Source organism: Danio rerio, chromosome 16 (assembly GCF_052040795.2).
Source record: "Danio rerio strain M-AB ecotype USA chromosome 16, GRCz13ab, whole genome shotgun sequence".
NCBI classification, from domain to species: Eukaryota; Metazoa; Chordata; class Actinopteri; order Cypriniformes; family Danionidae; genus Danio; species Danio rerio.
Window position 1 is genome coordinate 53903564 of NC_141036.1, and position 24170 is coordinate 53927733.

A 24170-nucleotide genomic window follows, 5' to 3' on the forward strand; every position below is an offset into this window, starting at 1 on the left:
ATGTGGACAAACAGAAAAAATCACTTCGCAAGTTCCTGACATTATGTTCAAGAAAATGTATTCACCTTATCTGGATAACTGGCAAAACACCTACAAAGTGTTTATGGCACAGGGTAATACTTGAATATGTACCAGTGGACTACTTAACTTGTGTTTTACATGGCAAAGATGTTTTATTTCATGAGAGGTGGGATCCATTTTTGTAACATATGGGTAGCCCCGCCCAGAATCTGCGCGCGCAGAATTCAGCAGATTTTTTTGCAGATTTCCACAGATTTTTTAGCCCATCATTATTTCTGTTTATTTACTTGAGTAAATGTGTGTACATCTATATTTATTCAGTTTTTTACAATAATTTCAGAAATATTATTGAGTAATGTGAAAATGTTCATCGGATTTATGTACAATACAGTTTGTACAGTAATATTTTCTGTCTTTTGCTAAATATATTATATGACAAACTTGCTTTATTTACCAAATAATGTAAATCTAATTGGAATTGCATTTTAAACATTAAAAAAAAAGTTAAAATGAAATTATTTTTTATTTCACATATTAAGGTTTAGTTATGATACTCCCAAAATAATTACGCAGAAATCCGCAGACTTTTACCAAAATTCTCCGCAGAAATAGCAAAAAATGTCCGCAGATTCCGTCTGGATTGCAGTGCATTAATATGCAATATCTCTAATTTTATTAATATCTCTTTTTTCCTCATGTTCTGTTCACCTGTTTGTTGTTGTATCTGTATTGCTTAAAAATGTAATAAATACATTATTAAAAAAAAAAAACATCAAACTTTTGCATCAAATACAAGTCAAAATGCAATTAGAGGACTGTCATGCATTGTAGTGATAAAAAACTTAGCACAAATTTGGAAGTAATGAGATCAGACGATACTAACTGCTGAAGTTATTCCAGTTGTGTTATTTTTTTGGTATTTATCTGTAGGAAATCACTGAAGGCAATATACTATGTGATCATAACGATCTAATGTGGCAATAAGATTGTAACTGTATTGTGTATTTACACAGTGCCCATATTCATCTATGTAAATAAACCAAAAACAACATTAACATTATAGCAGACACTGTAAAAAGGTCAACCCCAGCCACTAGACATTACTGACGGGGTATTCTAGTGTCAACAAATGTCAGAATGTTGTAGGTCTGCTGTACAGGAGTTATGATTAGGGATTATAGGTCGCAAAATTTAGCGGGGATATTTAGCGGGGGTTTTTTTTTTAAGCATGATGGTAAAACATGAACGCGGTTATTAATATATTAAAACGTGTTTGTCGTAAAGATTTTCAGTGACGTTTTCAGTAGCTGAACAACACCACCGTGCATATAAACCCATACATGAACAAGAACACAATCTACATAAGCTTTGCGCGGCTAAAACAGTTTTAAAACAGACCTGTCTAAAAGAAATACTACAGTCGTGGTCTCAGCCTTCAGATCGTTGTTTTGAACTGCATAACGTCATTTCCCTCCAGCTTGTAAAAGTAACCCTATATTGATTCAGGGTTTAGAAAAATTTTGATGCTGTATTTTTGTCAGAAGCCATTTCAGAGACAATCTTTCTTTTAATGCATACAAGGCCACGTTGGTCTTTCAGAATGAAGTTCAGGTTGATGCAGAGTTTGCGGATGACTGTCAACGGTAGATCCCTGCTTCATGTGTGGCAACAAATGACATATCTGTCTGCTTAAAGAGGTAGCACAGAAATTCTAATTTAAATGTGTTGACAGAGAGTTTGAGTTACCTGTCATAATTGAGTTATTTGTCGGGCCAACAATATTTAATTAAACTTTTTTTTTGTTTTATGCCTAATCGAGAATCTAAAAATACATATAAATACATTTAGATCATTGACTTTAATCATTACTATTGGGCTGTGAAGAGACTTTTAGCCAGCACAACAAAAAAATGCTTCTGAAGACAATCACCTGCTGCACCTTTAAGAAAATCCATCCATACATCAATAACCCTCTCAAGGCAGGCGTTGCAGATTTGCAACAGTTAAAAATTAACTACCTTATTACTCCAGATACATATTTTATGAGTTTTTTTACTCAGAAGTACCACAGCAGGACTTGGTTGTCCATTAGCAACAAACAGTTTCCCCACTTGCACACCAGATGACACAAAAGACAAAAACTGTTCTTAGAGTACCACATGACAAAGTGACATGGAAACATGACCTACTCAATGAGGATTTGAGATATTGGATTTGGATCCCATATTGTTTTTGTTGTTGTTCTGCCACTGAAAAGCAATTTGTTACTTTGTTTGAAAAGTTGTATATAAAAAGTTATTGTTCATATCATATTCAGTCGTCAGTGTCTAATTACCACACTAGGCCAATGTTGCAAATCTGCAACATCCCAGAACGCCTTGCATGTGAAGGTCTCTCTCTAAAAAAAAATCAGGATTCTATTGTACTCCCCCATATGATAATTTTCCCCAAATATCAGATTTTTCCTGTTTCTAAAACTTAATTTGAGCCTGAGAGAAGTGAAACCATCAACAAAAGCCAGACCCCTTCTATGCTTACAATAACAAGCGCAGCCATTTAGAGGTCATTTCTGGTTAATGATGTCAGAATTTACCGGTATTTTGTAATAGATATGCGAGCGGTCTTTTCTGGAAAAATTCTCGAAACGTCCTTGGTAAAGTTGCTCCGGACATTTTCCGTATATTTACAGGTACCACAGTGTGAAAAAGGCTATTGTGATTGATTTTTGGTAATTTATTCCCCATAATTGCACTGGAAATTGATGCTAAAGTATGTGTGCACATCCAGGTGTGTAAAGTAAGTAAACTGAGCCTTCTCAAAAATGGTTTTACCCATACTTGAAATTGATCTTCTGCTTTACACATGATGGCAAACTGCTTTCAAAAACTTTGCTTGTCTTTTTTTAAAATACATGCATCATAAACTTTTTTCCTCACGTTCAAATTCAAATTGCACTTCTGCATCCAGTTTATCACCTTGATTCAAATTCAAAAACATTGGCAATGCATTTCTGAATAATGCACAACCTCGGTACATATAACACATCTCAAGGATTCTCCTTCTATTTCATGAGCATTATCTCACAATTCTGATAAACACCGTAACGCAGAGAGGAAGTCTGCATTGAATCAAACCTCACAGAGCAGCAGACATAATGGGGCTAGCACTCAATGGGACACAATAACATTTCAAGGAGAAGGTGGTTTGTTCAGAATAATACTGTATACCAACGCATCAACAAAGACAGATCAGACGGTCTGATTCATATATTATTTTTGCGTTTTGCTTTTTCCACCGGATGGAAATTCAAAAGCATCTATTATGAGATGTTAATGAAACGACTGTTCTGCCGTTCTTTCATCGAAGAGCTTTAGCCAATACTCATAAATGTTTGAGTAATTCCGTTAAAACCCAAAAACACGGTATAGCTGGCATCCCTGCCTTTGCATTCTTCATAAGATTAATGCCTTAATAACTGCAAATGAAGTGCCGTGTCTGCAGAAGAGCGGAAAAACTATTGATTTACTAAGAGCTCAGATAATGAAGGACTCGCTTTTATTCCACAATGTGTTTTTGTGAAGATTTGCTGTATTCAATCTAAGGTCTATTAAAGGGAGTATATAATGGAAAAACTTCAAATGCTCGGTGACCAGACTGTTGAAAAAGTGCCCGAACTCATTGTAAAAGTAGAGGAAGCTGCACTGTGAGAAAAGGATTTCGCAAAGTTTGAAGTAAAAGTAAGATTACTGGTGTATAGTTTACAAGAATGTAGGATTTTAAGTCATTTTTTGAGTGTTTCCAGAAGGCACACAACATCATAAGACGCTAATATTAGGTTAGATTTAGATCGTGACGTCAGGTGACTAAAATTCGGCGTCTAGCCAGTGTCTAAGGACAACGTTATTTTGATGTAAAATAATTAGGCCAAATGACGTTGATATTTGGTTGATTTTAGGTTGTGTTGGAAAGTGACCATTTCCCAGAGATGGGTTGCGGCTGGAAGCGCATCCGCTGCGTAAAAATGTGCTAGATGAGTTGGCGGTTCTTTCCGCTGTGGTGACCCCAGATTAATAAAGGGTCTAAGCCGACAAGAAAATGAATGAATGAATGAATGAATGAATAAATGAATGAATGAATGAATGAATGAATGAATGAATGAATGAATGAATGAATGAATGAATGAATGAATGGAAAGTGACCAAAATCCAACGTCGAGCCAACATCTTAAACCAACATCATATGGACGTCAAATACTGACATTTATTTGTCAGGTATGGCAACCAAAATCCAACATCTGATCATAGTGGAAACGTCCACACAATGTCAAGCTGTAACATTATTCGATATTTGGTTGACTAGGTTGGACATTGAGGATCTGACATCAACACAATTTTCATTTCCAAACACAATGCAACATCCCCATGATGTTGGGGTACAACGTCAATCTGATGTCCTGTTGACGTCCTGTGCCTGCTTGGATATTGATGCCATAGAAATGTTTGCTTTTCAGCAGATTACCACACTGTAAAATATAGATTCAATGATCAAGTCAACTTAATTTCCACCAGATGATTTATGACAGATTGTTGTAATATAAACAGAAAATCAGATGAGAATTAACTTTTAAAAAATACAACGCAGTAATCCTGCACAATGTTATGTGGACTTGGAGAAGGCATTCAACCGTGTCCCTCGTGGCATTCTGTGGAGGGTGGTCTGGGAGTATGGGGTGAGAGGCGTTCTGTTAAGGGCTGTCTTGTCCCTGTGTGGACAGAGTAGGAGTTTGGTTTGCATTGCCGGCAATAAGTCAGACTTGTTTCCAGTGCATGTTGGACTCCAGCAGAGCTGCTCTGTCGCCAGTTGTGTTTGTAATTTTTTATTGAGAGAACTTCAAAGCACAGCCTTGGGCTGGAGGGGTTCCGGTTTAGCAACCACAGGATTTCATTTCTGTTATTTGCAGACGATGTTGTTCTGATGGCTTCATTGAACATGGACCTTTGCTGCCGAGTGTGACGTGGCTGAGATGAGAATTAGCACCTTCAAGTTCGAGGCCATGGTGCTCCATCGGAAATAGGTGGTTTGCCCCCTCCAGGTTGGAGGAAAGTCCTTACCCCAGGTGGAGGAGTTCAAGTATCTAAGGGTTTTGTTCACGAGTGAGGGAAGGATGGAATGGAAGATTGAATGGCAAATTAGTGCAGCGGCAGCAGCGGTCGATGTACCTGTCTGTTGTGGTAAAGAAGGAGCTGAGCTGAAAGGCAAATCTCTCGATTTACCGGTCAATCTACGTTTCTACTTTCACCTAGGGTCATGACCGAAAGGACAAGATCTCGGATACAAGCAGCCTAAATGAGTTTCCTTCGCAGGGTGGCAGGGCGTACCCTTATAGATAGGGTGAGGGTGAAGTCAGCTGAGGTGGCTCGGGCATCTGTTTTGTATGACTCCTGGATGCCTACCTAGGGAAGTGTTTCAGGCATGTCCTATGATAGGAGGCTTTGGGGAAGTTTCAGGACATACTGGAGGGACTATGACTCTCAACTGGCCTGGAAAGGCCTAGGGATCCCCACGGAGGAGCTGGAGGAAGTTTCTTTGTATGGGTGACGTCAGGCATTGCTGAACTACATTGTGAATCCGTCTCCGCCGCTTCAGTGGCGTTGCTCGCTGCAGAAGTTGGGAACTTCTCGACTTTTCAAGCGCCAACGGACGCATCAGCCAATCAGATCGCTTTATGCAAATACACCAGCTCAAATAGAAGTTGATTGCGGACTACTCATTGGCTGACACTGCTATGACCATCGCGTCAGCCCTAACTTCAGACTCGCCTTCTGTCAAGCATTGACTCTGAAGCTCCATGTGAATCGGGTGTAAGACTGCTGTCCCCACGACCCGGCCCCGGAAAAGCGTATGAAAACGAATGAATGAATGAATGAATGTATAGAAAAAGTATCGTTATTGTGATAATAGAATATCTAATATCCATTTTTCAGAGAAATGCAATAAAATAATTTTATGTCCCAAGCATTTGTGTGCGCATCCATAGGTTGTTTATCCAAATCTGACCAATTAGACTGGGATCTTTAATATTTACATTTCCACATACACAGTAGTTGCTGTAAAGTAACACTAGAGCTTAAAATAAATAGTAAATGCAGAGAGACAAGAACATTACAACAACCAAGAGGTAAAAGGTTTTTAAATAATCTGATTTAATTATTTAATATAATTGCTTAGCTCAGAAAAATATATATTACCTGTATATTTTAGTGTGATCATTAAATAAATAAATGTTTTTATAGCTGATAAAATAGCATTTTTAAAGTTAGTTATGATAATATTGTTATCTAAACAATCGATAACATTGATTATTTCAGAGTATCGTGCAGCCCTAAAATGCAGACAATCTTAGTTCTTCTCTAATGCAATACTATAAAAGTACAATAGAATACAGTATTTACTGTATACAGAATAACTACAACAACAAAAGAGCATCCTAAAATATATACGTGTAAACAGCTTTTCCAAAATGCATTAAGTTATTCCCAAAATGAGCACATACAGTCAACAACAATACCGTCTGTACCTCGCCCTATGGAAATTGTCGGTAAAAGTCAGTAACAAGAGTTAATTATAACAGTACAGTATGCTGAAATGGTTATGCTCACATATACCAATGTTATCAGTTGCAATTGTCATAAAATGAGACATTTCTCATTGCTTCCATTCTGAATCACAAGTGTGGCAGATTTTAATCAGGGTCATTTAACAATTTAATCTAAAATGTAATCTAAAAGAAAACAGATAAAAATGCTTCACGTTGCTATTCTAGCCTATGCAAGCACAATGCTGAAAAACTAGAAACAATAACCAACGGGGGGAGGAGATTAACAAAAAAGCCAAACAGTTTCCAGCATAAAAATCAATCCAGCTGCACTGTACCACTTTCTAAATCATCTGCGACACCGAATACAAACAACAAATGGAGACACTCAGAGAAAAACAAACACTTTAGATGAAATGCTTCTTTTTTTGATAACTGTCTGCCATTTTAATGGAGGGATTAGTGAGGAAATGACATCAGCGCAATATGCTGCATATTTCGCAATCTGTTTGGCCAATGAAGCGTCAGGTTTCGGATGCAGAGTTTGTGAAGCCCAGATTGGCATAAAATAAATACGTTCAATCATGGTAATTGCCACGAGTGAATTTCAGCTACCTGAACGCAGGGGGTCTTGCTGATTTTTGCTGCTGGCTGGTGGAGACTTTCACAGCAATAATTGGTTTACCCTTTAATTAGAGGAGAGTTAGTGCAGGTTAATTTTGTGTGCTTTTAAGCAGTTAGAGGAGTTTCGGGCCCATGTTTCGGCAGTAATCAGCTCTGTAATTCGCAAATGAGCAGTGTATGGGTAATGCAGCTACACGGCTCTGCGGATACTTGATTCACTACATTTTGTAGATAAATTAGTAATGCTAAACTTTATAATTGGCTTTTTTTCTGGAAACCACTTTTAAAGTCACACTGTGTTCTCTTTTCACATTTAAACTTAAAATAGCGAATGGAATAATGTTCACTTATCTGTTTGAGAGTAGGGAAAAGTATGATTGTATGTATAGCTATGAAAAAAGTTCTAGCTGCTCATATTAAAAGAGACTTTTGCCAAGACATTTTGAATCATTTCATGCTCCCAAGTTTGTAATAACAGTTTGGGGATTCCTGCTCCAACGTGATTGGATAAGTTAGTTTTTTTTGTTAATGTGTGTTGAGGAATTGGTCTGGCCTGCACAGAGTCCTGACCTCAACCCGATTTAACATGTTTGTGAAGAATTAGAGGGAAGACTATGAACCAGGCCCTCTCATTCAAAACAAAATGTCTGACCTCACCAATGTGCATTAAAAGAATAGTCAAAAACTCGTAAACATTTTGTGGAAAGCCTTCCCAGAAAATGTTAATCTATTATAGCTATACAGGGAGGGCAGGAATCGTATTAAACTCTACAGATAAAAATTGAAATATCATTAATGTGTTATTTAATATTGCCAAAAGATGCGCATAGCTCCTAAACTCTTTTGTGCTTACCTTATCCTGAATTTTAAATAGTTTAATTTATAAAATAGCAAAAAAGTGCGATGCTTTTAGCATGCTAAGATATTTTGGATAATTTCACGCGCCCAACTTTGTAGAAAAGGTTTGGCTATTTTTCTTTAAGCTATTTTTTGTCATACAGAACAAACCATCATTATACAATAACTTGCCTAATTACCCTAACCTGCCTAGGTAACCCAATTAAGCTAGTTAAGCCTTTAAATGTCACTTTAAGGTGTATAGAAGTGTCTTGAAAAATATCTAGTAAAATATAATTTGCTGTCATCATGGCAAAGATAAAATAAATCAGTTATTAGAAATGAGTAATTAAAACATTATGTTTAAAAATATGTTGAAAAATCGTCTCTCCGTTAAACAGAAATTGGGGAAAAAATTAAACAGGGCGGTAAATAATTCAGGGGGGCTAATAATTCTGACTTCAACTGTAGATGATTTTTTTTTTTGATTTTTTTTATCAAGTTGAAAATGTTGAAAACTGGACTATAAAAAAATAAAGAAACATTTAAATGCTCCATTTAAATATAAACTCAAATGACTATTCACTGTGTATCTATTCATTAAAAATAATTAAAAAGCAGGATCAGGAACATTCCGTAAACTAACATAAGAGCAAGTTGTTGTTGTTCCATTTAAATTTAGCACATGATGGATGAACTTTAAATATTCACGGACTACAAATTATATGCAAATTAACAATGCTACAATAAACACAACTGAAAAGTATTATTTCAGAAAAGACAAGAAAGTTATCTTCTCGTATCACTCCACACTCTCCCCTCACATAAAAACCCTTTTAAACTGAACTCCATTTCAACCCATCTCCTTCATTTGAAAAGAAGCTGAAATTGCAGGATCATGTACATTCAGTGTATTTAAAGAGGGATTATTATGGGAAACCTTCAGAAGCTCAGTGAGCAGAAGGTACATGCAGATGGTCCCTAAAATAATAATGCCCATAAATGGCTACTCAAGCAAACCAGTACGTTTATATATCTCCAACTATATCACTGGGATCACTTATTTTTTTCACAAAATCATCAGCAAAAAGCATGCACATCTAATCACGCACACACAATAAACACAAAACCATTTCCCCTGGCATATCTGTGTTTATTTGGTGAAAATGAGCAGATGAATGTGCATTACTCTTACTTACACAGCCTCCCTATCCTGACATATTTCTTATTGAAACAGGAAGTGGGAGCGAGACATACTGAAGGGCTTGTCATTTTTCCCCCTTTCCTTTTTATAGCCAATAGGCTTGAGTTGATGTCACGGCCATGAATCACGATTTGCTACTTGCTATTGCCAATAAGCAGCAGGTGGTATCAGTGGGAAGGACATTCTCATTTTACAGAAGCAATTTGCATACGCCCCTGAACAGGAAATGATGTTATCAATATTTCTGGTTTATTTTCTAGAAGGAGCAAGATGGTCTATTTCAAAAGCTTTAGATGTGCCAAAAGATGTGCATGGCTCCTAAATTATTATATGTTTAGCTTGCCCTGAAGTTTGAATGTTTCATTTCATAAAATAGCAAGAAAGTGGGATGTTTTTAGCATGCCAAAACATTTTGGATCATTTCATGCTCCCAACTTTGTAGAAACAGTTTAGGGGTGGGGATTTCCACTTCAACATGAATGGATAAGAGAGTTTTTTTGTGAAGGAACTGGACTGGCCTGCACTGAGTCCTGACTTCAACCCAATATAGCGTGAGCCAGGTCTTCTAATCCAGAATAACTGTCTGCCCTTACAAATGCACTTTAGAAGAATGGTCAAAACTCCCATAAACACCTTGTGGAAAGTCTTCCCAGAAAACCTAAATCTGTTATAGCTATAAAGGGTGGACCAGAATCGCATTAAACTCTACAGATAAAAATTGGATCAGCTCTTATGTGCTTACGTTGTCCTGAATTTTGAACATTTTTTTATTGGACGCTATCAATATTTCTGGTCCATTTTCTAGAATGAGCAAGATGGTCAATCTCAAAAGCAAGAGATGTGCCAGAAGATGTGCATAGCTCCTAAATTCCTATTTGTTTACCTTGTCCTGAAGTTTGAATATTTAATTTCATACAATAGCCAAAGTGTAGGTTTTTTTTAGCATGCCAAGACATTTTGGATCACTTCATGATCTCAATTTTATAGGAACACTTTGGGGATGGAGAGTCCTGCTCCAACATGATTGGATGCATGATTTATTTATTTTTTTTTTTTTTTTGTGTGAAAACACTGCACAGAGTCCTGACTTCAATCCAATTGAACTTGTTTGTGATAGAGCGGATAGCATAAGCCAGGTCTTCTAATCCTGCATAAATGTCTGCCCTCACAAATGCGCTTCAGAAGAATGGTCAAAAACTCCCATAAACACCTTGTGGAAAGTCTTCCCAGAAAACTTAAATCTGTTATAGCTGTAAAGGGTGGACCAGAATCACAATAAACTCTACAGATGATACTTGCGTTGTCCTGAATTTTGAACATTTTTAATTGGATGTTATCAATATTTCTGGTCCATTTTCTAGAATAAGAAATCTCAAAAGCATGAGGTGTGCTAAATTCTCCTAAATTCTTATGTGTTTACCTTGTCTTGAAGTAGGAATATTTCATTTCATAAAACAACCAAAAAGTGGGTTATTTTTTAGCATACCAAGACATTTTAAATCCCTTTATGATCCCACCTTTATAGGAACACTTGAGTCCTGCTCCAAACATGATTGGATGCACGATTTTTTTTTTGTGGAGAAATTGGACTGGCCTGCACAGAGTCCTGATTTCAACCTGATTGAACATGTTTTTAACATAAAACATTTTTGATGAATTAGAGCGAAGACTATGAGGCAGACCTTCTAATCCAACATATATGTCTGACCTTACAAATGTGCTTTAGAGGAAAAAACTCCCAGAAACACCTTGTGGAAAGCCTTCCCAGAAAAGTTTAATCTGTTATAGCTGTATTATATATTGTTACCAGAAGATGTTCATAGCTATTAAACTCTTAGGGCTCTATTTTGACAGTCCATGCGCAAAGTGCAGTTTGGGGATGGCGATTCCTGCTCCAACATGACTGGGTGCATGAGTTTTCTTGTGGAGAAACTGGACTGGCCTGAACAGAGTCCTGATTTCAACCCGATTGAACATGTTATTTAACATAAATGTCTGACCTCAATAATGAGCTTTAGAAGAATGGTCAAAAACTCCCATGAACACCTTCCTAAACCTAAAGCTTTCCCAGAAAAGTGGAAAATGCTATAGGTGTGAATGGCGGACCAGCATCATATTAAACTCGATATTACATAATATTGCCAAAAGATGTGTATAGCTCCCAAAATCGTTTGTGCTTACCTTGTCCTGAAGTTCGCAGGATGAGGATGTCCATCGTATAAAGATAAAAAGTCATATTCTTCCTCCACAGCGAAGGACTGAAAAACTATATGAATTCTGCTCCTCTCCTCAGCTACAATAACCCACGTGCAGTTCGCTCCGTTAGGGTATCCGTGAGGAAAACCTGGACTTTCTATGGTCCCATTTTTCCCTTTTAATGTCCCGCCACATGTATAAATGAAACCTGTAAAAGAGAGAAAGACAAAGAAGATGTAAGTCTATAACTGCCACAACCCTCTTGCAAGTCAGCATGAAGTATTTTTAACTGGTTTTACTGCCACAGTTCAATGCATTTCCAAGTAAAAATGGGATATTAAATTCTAATAAAGTCAGAATGATTGATTTTGTTCATAAGAATTTGACTTTCACTAAGCTCCAACTATCTTGGTTACTGTTGCTATAGGATTACAGAACATTCCAATGGAAAGAACTAGGCTGCGTGTATAACTGCATACTTTTATATTATATGACAAACAGTACTCAAGTCAAGTTCTATGTTTCCTAGTTAACAGTTAGTCCTTAAATTACACTTTCATCTGAATACAACTATTTTTCAAAATAACTAGTAAAATATTACTAATTGTCACCATAGGAAAGACAAAAAAGTAGTTATTAGGAATTAGCCAGTTAAACTATTATGTTTATGAACGTGTTGTAAAAAATCATGTGTTTGAAGACTCGTGCTTTATGTCAATACTAAAATCAAAAACAAATGAAGGCAAAACTAAACGAGTTGAATATCACCTTTTACATGAGCATGGCAGAAAGTTTTATTCTTGTGTTACATCTGTTCTCCAGTACTTGCAGACTATTTGTAAATTCAAGACTGCATTTCCTAACGTAAAACTATGTACACTCAATTTCTGATTAAGATTAGCCTCTGCCGAAGAGTTTCTATATTAAAAGTTTTAAAATCGCTATTGGAAACAAAAGTCTAATATAATCAACAGTGGACATTTTGATAGTTTTTCACGACATGAAAATGATTGAAATTGAATTTTTTATAATCTGTGTCAATTTGGGGCTAACTTCTGACGAATGTGGAAAAATTGTGCATGCCGTCACTGATGCATGCCACCGATGGCTGATCTCGCTTCTCTGTGGTGTTTTAGTTGTGACAAAAATATGTGTCCAAATTTAGTGAGGCCAGGGAGGGGGGGTGCGGGGGGATTGTTGGCCCCCACCTAGAACCACCACTGGCAGGGATACAAACTCAAAGGGCTCTATTTTAAGGATCTTAAGTATAAAGCGCAGGGCGCTGTGTCAGAATCCACTTTTGCTATTTTAAGGACTGAAAAATACGCTCTGTGCTGCAGCGCATGGTCTAACACGGTTGAGCTTATTCTCTTATTGAGTTGTGCCATTCGCATTTGCTATTTACATGGCGGACTTTGTAAGTGGAACAAGTGAACATTTCACTAGCGAGAAAACAGTTAAACAGACCATTTGCAGCAAGAGGATAAAGAGCCTCCTCCAATCAGACTTTACTTTCACTTTCTCTCTTTCGTAGACAAGGAAACAGTGTTGTACGCGCTCCGCTGAAGACATCCATCAGCCTACATAATTAGTTTCGTTTATTAAGCGCAAGGTTTGTTTCAAAACTATTTCTAAATTCAGTTCTAATTTCCAGCAAACAAATAAATAAACAATAGTAATGAAGTGTGTTCAAAAAACTATGATTTATCCAAATACACATGCTGTGCCCCATATGGTCCAAATCCCGACAAGTGGACAAATCTAAGCTTGTTTTTAATAAAACAAATATAAATATATATTTATATTATAAATATATAAATAACATCATACAAAAGCAAACTGTCATGAATAAACTAAAAAAAAAGCCCCTCGAGATGAAGAAGGCATGAAGGCAGCATTTTTTATATTTATGAATAAAATAGTAATTAAAAAAAGATTTTAATCTTTTACTTCTTTTTCATTTGTAAAGATATTTGCGTATTGCTGTACATCCTGCGTGGTTTAAGCAATGAGTAAGCGAGACGCACAACTAACGCACTCTGCGCTGGACTTTAGACCCGGTCATTTGTGCAGTCTATTTCAGTTCCTCAAAATAGCAACGTGCCAATAATGCGCCTTAACACGTCTCTTTTCTAGACTGAAACACCCATGAGTCTACAAAGTGGCGCAAATGGATTTGTTATTTAAACAACGTGGTGGAAAACGGGAAAAATAATGTTGCGTTGGTCTGAAAATAGCAACACGTCGGGGCGAACAGGTCTCGCGCCTTATTGCGCCGGGTGTATGATAGGGCCCAAAATGTCATTTTAGAATTTGGCATTGAAGTTTTAGATTAATAAAACTTTCCTTATTATACTGTTACTATTTGTTTTGTTTTTGGTGGCCAAAAGGGCATCAGTGTGTAGATGTCAAATGGACATCAAGGTTTTGACATCAAATCAATTTATATTTTTTACACATTTTTATATCATTTTGACATCAAGGTGCCAGCTGAGTAATATCCAATATTGGACACAACTCTAGAGAGCTCACAGTTTGCTACAACATTAAGCTCGGTTTATGAAATCTAATCAATTGCTGATACATCAAAATCCCTTTTTCTTCACAAACTCCATTTCACAGTAATTGGACCAAATTTGGGGAGTAAAAAGGTTTGCGATCTGCATTTACGACAGAAGAATCACTGACTAATACCATTATCCTCAAGGAATTCAATTAGTGTCAATTTAGAATTTGGCATTGAAATTTCAGATGAATAAAACTTTCCTTATTATAATACTATTTGTGTTGTTTTTGGTGGACAAAGTGGCATAAATGTGTGGATGTCAAATGGACATCAAGGTTTTGAAAACATTGATTTATATATTTGACATGTTTTTATATCACTTTAACATCAAGGTGCTTGCTGAGTAATATCCTATATTAGACACAAGTCTAGAGAGCTCACAGTTTGCTACAACATTAAGCTCAGTTTATGAAATCTAATCAATTCTTGATGCATCAAAATCCCCTTTTCTTCACAAACTCCATTTCACAGTGAATTGCACCAAATTTTGGGAGTAAAAAGGTTTGCGAACTGCATTTACGACAGAAGAATCTCTAACTAATACCATTATCCTCAAGGAATTCAATTAGTGTCAATTTAGAATTTGGCAATGAAGTTTCAGATGAACAAAACTTTACTTATTATAATACTATTTGTGTTGTTTTTCGGTGGTCAAAAAGACATCAATGTGTTCCTGTCAAATGGACATCAAGGTTTTAACAATAAATTGATTTATATTTTTGACATGTTTTTAAATCACTTTGACATCAAGGTGCCTGCTGAGTGATATCCAATATTGGACACAACTCTAGAGAGCTCACAGTTTGTACAACATTAAGCTCAGTTTATGAAATCTAATCAATTGTTGATGAATCAAAATCCTTTTTTCTTCACAAACTCCATTCCATAGTGAATTGCACCAATTTTTCAGAGTAAACAGGTTTGCAAACTGCATTTTCAACAACAGAGTCTCTAAGTAATACTATTATCCTTTGGGATTTGTTTGTATAGCTACAGTAGTTAGTATTCCTCTCAGAGCTTAACACATTTCTCAACTCTGGGAAAAAGAAAAACAACTGGTGACATCTGACATCACAATCACATTAGTCAAATCGCACCAATTTGCACGCCGATGCCTGTATTGGTTCGCCTGTGATGCGAATAACTATAACTGTTCGACAAGTTTGAGTCACTATCGTCAGATGGATGCTCTTGGAGATGTTTGCGGTTTTGTTTTATGACCATTCCTCTTGTCAACCCGCCTGCCATCGTGGGTGTGCATCTACCACCTGCCACACACAAGTTAGTAAAGCTTTTTATGCGTCAACCTGAGCAAATACACTGGTAATGACAACCAGCATTAATTGAGCTTTTCCATTTATCCCCTTCCGCTTCCCTTAAGGCGTAATTAGCTCAGCAGACTCCCTGAGATCAAGGATCTTTTCTTTCCCATCCTTTTTTCCTCCCTCTTGTCAGCCAGGAAGGCAGGGAGAAGGAATACAGAAGGGAAAGGTCTGCATTGACTCGAAGCCACTTATCCGAGATCTGACACAATCACTCCACACATCCACCGCCACCTCAAAAGAAAAATAAAATGCACCAGGAAAGCATAAATAAGCACTATTCTTAGAAGCATTAGGTAAACCTTCTTTTCATCATTTTTATGACAATTAAACATGGTTCTTTTAAAGTTCTCATTAGTATGATGCATCTGGAGGTTTTACTTTTGATTGGGATTCTCATTAGACTGTAAACACTGCAACAAGATAAAGAAAATAAAGGATGTCTTGCGCATGTAAATGGGATTTACAGAAGCTTCACTGCAAAAAATGCTTTCCTTAGATTGTTTTCTCTTGTTTCTAGTCTGAATTTTGGGCGGTATCCAAATTTTTATACCGTCAAACCTCTTCCCCATTTTACCTTGGTATACAGTAATACCGTGGATAATAAAAATTATGACGTAAGGCTCAGACAGCATCACAAAACTGTTAGCTTGTACCTAAACCATTCAAAAACTTAATACCATATATGCGATCTTAGGTTCAAGGTATTTCTATCTCTCATGGTCAGCTTTTTGTTGCACAATTTGCAAATTGCCTCATCCATATCTGCAGAAGTTGTGTTGTTTTTCGAGACCAGGTCACTTGGTGCACGAATCGCCGTCTTTCCCCTCCTCTCTCTCTATCATCCATGCTGTCAAATGATGAAAACCATGGATACACATTTTTAGGCATTAAATAAATTCTATTTATTATTTAATCCTTGTCTCCTATTTAAGTGCATTGTTCTTTTAAGAAGGTATTGCAGTATTGAAACTGATCCCGTTGCTATTTTTGGATCCCGCGGTATACCTTATTACTGTATTAGCACCCAAGCCTAGTCTGAAAATCAAAAAATTCTCAGCTTTTTTAAAATTAAAAACTCACTCATTTTTGACATAATAATAAAGAAAACAAGACTATTTTTGCATGTCTAGAAAATGCTTCTTGATTTAGTTATTTTTAAATATTTGGACTAAAAACAGGACAAATAAATCAGAAAGAAAACCGTTTTTTGTAGTGTACAAGAGCAACATGATATTTTAGATCCACTTTATGTGGCATTTCACTTAATAGCTGTGAAATGCCATTGGCAATCCTTCACAGCATGCATATTAAAAGGATAGATCACTTAAAATTAAAATACTGTTAATTTTAGGGATGCTCTGATCAGGATTTTTGCAGCCGATATCAAGTACCAATTCCTTGTCATGGTGATCAACCGATACCAAGAACTGATTCTGATGCTTCAAGCTTATAATGCATAAAGCACATTTTACCTCCAAATGGAGATCTTCCCTTACCTAAGAGAAAATAAAATTAAAGATGTTGCATTTAATTCCTTAAACACGTCTCTTATAACCATTTAGTGTGGATATGTAATGGTCAAAAGCAGCTTTACAGAAAATAATAGATAATAGATAAATAATAGATAAAATCTCTAACAAAGCAATTCGGAAACATTGCAAATGATGGAAGAAAAATTCAACATGCCTTAATGAAGATTGGAGCGCATATTTGTTGCATAAGAAGTTCAAGGGCATATCTATAAATCCATTACATCTTTACAAAAATGAAATAGGTCTATAAACTACTGTTTATTACAGTAAGTTATATTATTAAATATTCAAGTTTTATTTTTATTTCCCTAATATTTCCAGCCAGGTGAACTTGAAATTTTGTTGAAAACACAGAACTTTCAGTTGTGACACGTAAAAAGATCTCAGTTCTTATATGACCTCTGCTTGTAAACTCGTAAACAAACAATTGTGATCGGTTCATGAGATCAGCCATATGAACGAGTACTGATTAAGTCATGAAATGTGACTGACACCAATCTCTGGCCCGATCGATCGGAGCATCCCTAGTTGATTTACTCAAAAGTTTTAAATTGTTAGTGGTGATTTGTACAAAAAAAAAATGTCAAAAGTGTAAAAATAATCTTGCTGCATGCCTTTTTTAGTTAAATTTATTAATCTCAATTTATTTCAATCAAAATGTATAAAATATTACGTTAAACTTTGCATAATTAAAAAAGAATTACTTAAATTAGCAAAAACCATTTGTTATGACTTTTTGCCATCATTTTCACAGTGAAAATGTAAAAGTAATCATGCAGTTAGAAAAAAAAAGATTTAACATCTGATGAAACATTGAGGTCTCACGAAAAAAAAAAACATTCAATGCGAAACAATCAAGCAAAACAAAGACATGCAATACTGTTGAAGGTGATGTTACTTTTTAATCAACAGCCTCGCCAAATATACCTAAATGTGTTCATGACATAACATCAAAATAAAGAGTTCAGATTCAAAAGCCTCTGAAATATGTATAAGCCTCTGAATATACAAGACCATTTGTTAAAGTTTGAGTTTTGCATCACAAAATGTCAATCTACTGTCACAGGTATTAAAGTGATAGTTTATCCAACAATGAATACGTTTTTATGACTTTTGAAGTTTCCCATGTGTGTATGTAATGTAATGCAATTATATAGTGTATTATAGTATATGGTCATACACCCAAAGTGCTTCACAGTCATGAGGGGGGCTCACAATCCACAGCTTCTATTTTGATTGGAGCTGCTGCTTCTTTGAGCTTTCAATGGACACGATACAAAGAAAGAAGTGCTTACACATTTTAATTTTAATTATGTTACAGAGAATGTTATATATATATATATATATATATATATATATATATATATATATATATATATATATATATCTGTAACATAATTAAAATTAAAGTGTAAGCACTTCTCTCTTTGTATCGTGTCCATTGAAAGCTCAAATACAGAAACAGAACAAGCTCTGTGGAAATAGCAGTGTTTGGATGGCATTTTAGCTTTCTCTGCTATGACATTACAGCGCCTCTGGCCACGCCCCTTCACTGTGCATGGTGAATGCGTGTCACCTAAGGCCCTTGTGATCTCACTATCCCAGATGAATTTGTTTGTAGTCCCCAAATTTCGTTCGCTGTGGGTTTTGCTAAGCTAACTCTGTGAAAGCCAGTGTCTCCCTTTGCATTGAGCATTTAGTGTCTTTCATTCAGAGATGTTGTTTATATTCACACAGCTACATTACACATTAATTAAAGTTTAAAATATGATATCGTACTGGACCACTCCTTTAAAGTCCCACTAAAAAAAAATTTGGATGAAGTAATTTAATTTAGGAGCATAATTTCATTTCTAAATGAACTGACCCTTTAAAATTCAAATCAAATGTGTGGTTTAATTTTGCTGCTTCATAACCATCACTATGAACAAACAAACTACTGCAAACTAGAACATTACTGCAATGGAAAGCCCCTATTCTGCTCACACACAGTACATTAAAAGAAGAAAAACAATAGTTTCACATATTCCATAAATCCACTTAAAAGAAAATCATAATTAAAAAAAACCCTAAAGAACGTTTTCTTGTTTTAGTTTTGCTAGCATTTCCTATTAGATAATCATTATTGCAATGTTGTGCGATAAAAGACATCTTATAACAGTAAAATGTGAGTTAGTTCCAACCAATTACAATCACGACAGGATATTTCATCAACCATTTGGTTTTCTATTTGCGTGGCATGTCACCTCATAACTCTGCCCACTGTGGAAAAACCCCAAACCCCTTACATAACTGCATGTTAAAAATCAAATGTGTTCTTATTAAGTGCAATCGCATTTTTAGCTGTCGGTGTGGACAAACAAATCGCTTCCCCCTGAAAAATAAATAAATAAAAATCAACTGCATCACAGCTGAATCATTACAGGCAGGTGCACAGCACATCGAAAGATAACAATAAGAAAGGAACAAATCCCACACAATACTGTAGCTTGCAAAAGCAGTCATTATATTGCAACACTGCTGTTATGCAACACCTGAAGGCCGTGTGACTCAAACTTTGCAATAAATTGATTGTTTTTGCAGCTACAGAATTTTGTAGGAGTCCTCCCCCCTCAACATTAATTCTTATAGTGCATTTAAGCATGTCTTGCACTGCATTGATTTAATACAATAAAATTGTAATATCTACATTAGATGTATGTGGCTTAGATAACTTAAAATAAATTGTTGTATATGCTCTAGGGTTGGGCGATGTCGACCAATTTGGCATTGTACGATGTCTAATGTGAAACATGGCGATGGATGATGGCATGCTCATCATGTGAAAATCGATGAAAGGGGGGTGTTTGACAGTGCGCACGATGTGTCTGAAAAGCGAGGAGGGATCCGGGGGTTGAGAAGGGTGCTCAACTCATTTGAGGACCGGAACGGAGACGCGCGATTCCTGCAAATGCAAAGAGACCCCCGGAACTTCCGGGAGACTTGGGATGCCTGAATATCACTTTAACAACTGTAGTGAGACACGATTCAGCGGAACATCCTTGATAAACTGTCCGACGTGCACTGCTCTTTGGAGCTAAGATGAGCACTAAGATGGCTTTGTGTGTGTGTGGTCACATGATGTACGTTTTCAGTGGACCGGGAATGGTTGGAATGGTTGTGAATATTAATTAGCTCTGCTCTGACGCTTCCCCGCAGCTCAGTTCCTGCTTTCTAACACACACTCACACACATGGACATGCATATACACAAACATAAACACTTTAAAATGAACACATGCAAAACAATCATACTTCATTTGTCATAAATATATACAAATTGGGAAGACGCCTTGTTAAATCGTTTCAACTTAAGTGGTAGATAGGTTTAGTTTAGCTAGCTATCTTTAATTTACCAGAATATATATATATATATATATATATATATATATATATATATATATATATATATATATATATATATATATATATATATATATATATATATATATATATATATGTTTTGTTTTTTTGTATTTTCTACTTGCATTTTAAATAAAACAAGCAAAGTTATTATTATATCGACAAAAGTTATGTATTTAGAGTATTTTGAAGCTTTAACTTGTATGAAAACACAGGCAGGAATTAATATCAACCTCTGCATAAACAGATGACATTTAATAAAGTGTATTGCTGTTCTGTCACTCCAGAAAAAAAAAAAAAAAAAAAAACAGTAAGAGCTGAGCGATATGACAATGCATAAATGTGTATTGAGCAGTTTACATGTGCTTGCTTCCTCATTAGAAACATGTACAATTTCACAATACACACGTTAAATTAACAAATAATGCAATTAAACAGACCTTATGCCTCAATACATTTAATCTGTATATCCTGCATTTTGCATCTTGACAAACATGATTGGTTGAAAACTGCATGTCTGTTCTTGTTACTTACAACACATAGAAAACAGTCTGCTATTATTGGTCTCCCTGTGTCTCCCATTTTTTTAAAATAAGAGTCTCATGCATAGTAAGTTAAATATAAGCTTATAAACTTAAAAATAAGGTAACAGTCTGTGTGTTGGCTGCCTAACTTCTGATGATTCTGCTCCTTGTACTAGTCTGGCTAACGTAGAAGGCCACCTGAAATGTGTAAACGTTGAGGGCATGCTGGTTAATAGTCCATGTGCAACATAACAGTTTGTTTCTTTTGATAGGCTTGCTTTTGACTAGGGTTCTAAACTAATAAGATTTCAACAAGAACACTGAAACAATGATGTTTCAGCCATTTCCATGTGCTGAATTATTCCATTTATATTTGATTATATAGAATTATTCCATATATATAGACCATTTTGAGGAATGTAAACAAAAACAATGGACACAACGTATCTTCTGTTTTACATGTTTAATTTTCAGAGAATCGAAAAAGAGCCACATATTGATAAATAATGTCATAATATCTGTTTTAATTTTAAGTTATGACTGAATTGCCTCTTGTTACAGTTATAAAATAATTTGATATGAAGCAGGAAATGTTCATGGGCCAATGACGAGACCACATTGAAATGATCTATAGCATGGATGTCATACTCACTTCCTGGAGGGCCGCAGTCCTGCACAGTTTAATTCCAGCCCTGCTCAAACAACATTACCTGTAGGTTTCAAACAAGCCTGAAGGACTCAATTAGTTTGATCAGGTGTGTTTAATTAGGGTTGGAACTAAACCGTGCAGGGCTGCGGCCCTCCAGGAATTGAGTTTGACATCCCTGGTCTATAGGTAACCATATTTTTATTGTATGGCACCTTTAAAAATATGCCATTGCACATGGTCATTTAAACATTTACGTTCAAATCAAATGTCAGTATTATTTAATTACAGTAATAACAAAAATGGCTTAGGATGCATTAGTAAGCATTTTTTAATACAAATATAAAAATAATAATTTATTTGTTGGGATTTTTGGGGATGATGCATGATCCAGACTCAATACTGACATATTTTATGAGATTTAATCCTACAAAAATCAGACACGCAGCACTCAGAAATGGTAACTTCTTAATGTTTAACTGCTTTAATTGACATTTTAATTCATGCACACAAAATAATTCAATCTATAGGGACAGAACAAATTAGATTTTTATTGGACAACGTCTCCGTCTAACATAATTGATTTTTAAATATGCCACAATTAGAGAAAAAACATACTAAGTGGCTTCTAGTTGTTTGCCACAAAATAAGATGCTGTGAAAGCCTCCTGCATGCGCAGCTGTGTCTCTAAAGGCATTACAGTTTGGATTAAATTAAGCAATAAGGTGCGAGAGGCTTTGTTATATTGCACTGCAAAAAAATAAAAAATAAAATAAATAAAATGCATTTAGAAGAATTATTGCCTCGTTTCTAGTCCAAAAATGTAATTTTTTTAAAATCAAGAAGCATTTTTTTACAGAAGTAAAACATAGCTTTTTTTTTTCAGAATAAATCCAAATTAAGCAAGTATTTTATAACAAGCAAGCTTATTTCAAAAAGGAAAACAAGACATTACACCCATATTAATATTGACTTATTTCTGAAAACAATTTTTTTTTTTACTTGTCTAGAAAATGCTTTTAATGTAGGATTTTTTTTTTTTTTTTTTGGACTTCAAACAAGCCAAAACTAAGTAAGAAAAGCACTTTAAGTGTGTAAATTGCTTTGTAATTCTAAAACTAACAAAAAATAATCTTGTTTTGATATCACATTATGTTATATCAGCAAAAATTTAAAAAATTATTAAATAATTTAAAAAGGCAACTTCTGAAAGTAAGGCCCAATCCCAATTCTACCCCTTTGCCTTTGAAACTGAGATTTTTCAGGACCACACTTGAAACCAAAAGGTATGAAAAATTAGCATAATACACCATCTACAACGGCAGTTTGGCTGCACACGGAAGTCAGAAGATGAACAAATTAGTATTTTTTTGTCATTATTAGGTGTTTTACAACAAATAAGCATATATTTTCATACATTTATAACAGCGCTCATGTTTTTGGAAAAAAAAAAAAACGTAAAAAAAATATGCTAAATTTGGCTAATCTATAGTTCCTAATAATAAGTCCTGTATAGCAGTTCCACAACATACTTTTACATCTGACACTCGATGACACTTAAATCCCCTGTCAGAAAAGTCTAGTGGCTTGAAATGAGCTTTTTACAGTGTCTGGTATAATGCTAATGTTGTTTTCGTGTGTTTGCATAGATGAATATGGCCACTGTGTAAATGAACAGTACTGTTATGATCTTATTGCCACATTATATCGTTATGATAACCTTATGCCTTCAGGGACTTTCTGAAGATTAATACCAAAAAATAACGCAACTGAAATAACTACAGCAGTCGCCATTGTCAATCTCACATGAAGTTAGTGATCGTAATCACATATGATGACGTGTGCCGGTAATGCTGTCCCATTTCTTAGGGGTAAAATTTAAAGCCCTTCCCCTTCACACTCTGTTTCAAGGGCCAAGGGGAAGGGGTAGGGGTTAAAAAAATTGTGATTGAGCCTCTAAAGTTACAATTACAAAAAAAATTATGTATTGTTTATAAAACATATCAGAGTAATATATTGCTTTGATGTTGTCACAGAAATGCTGTATGGTTGTTACATACATTTGGACAGATTTTGTGCATAAGTATTTATTTATTATTTGTTCTAATGTTGTTAAAATGAACTGTTCTCAGATTTTAATCGCAGATATACAGTGTAGAATGATAGGTTTGAGAGTGCATGTATGCATTTGTCCATCCAGCATCCCGGACGAGCCCCCAACTTTGTTACATCCCTTGTATTTTATTATTAATCTACGACTATTTAATTGGCGTAACATAATATTTCTGTGTGGAAACATAATAGTGTGTTTAATAGTATGTGTAGCTCTCTGGGTTTAAAAAAGCGCATTATAAATAAAATGTAATATTATTAATGTGTAATTTCACTTTTTGGAACTATAACTTAGCAAATAAAAGCTTTGGATTTGATCTACATTTACTCAATGAAACGTTCAGATATCAGATTCAGATACAATATGGTTTTGGTTAACTGGTATGCTGCAAAATAAAAAGTGTTTAGTATGTATGTTTTACACAGAAGGTTAAAAAAGATTATAAAATGCATGGGATAAATTGTTGCAGTTTATCAGCTGTAAAACCGCATATTGATGCAGGCACAACACTAAAATTAACATCTGCTATAGATAATGTTCAGCGAACAGGTTGTGTCACAGCAGTTGCTATGGTGTAGTTGCTATA

At 35.4% G+C, this 24170-nt stretch overlaps 1 protein-coding gene across 2 annotated transcripts in view; it reads right to left on the reverse strand.

Annotated features, from left to right (window-relative positions):
* csmd3a (CUB and Sushi multiple domains 3a) overlaps positions 1 to 24170 on the reverse strand; it is a 647261-nt gene that overhangs the window by 582524 nt on the left and 40567 nt on the right. For both annotated transcript variants that reach the window (XM_087287879.1, XM_087287878.1), the window contains exon 2: positions 11463 to 11685. In XM_087287879.1, the coding sequence (XP_087144005.1) occupies positions 11463 to 11685 (223 nt within the window). The remainder of the gene's footprint in view (positions 1 to 11462; positions 11686 to 24170) is intronic.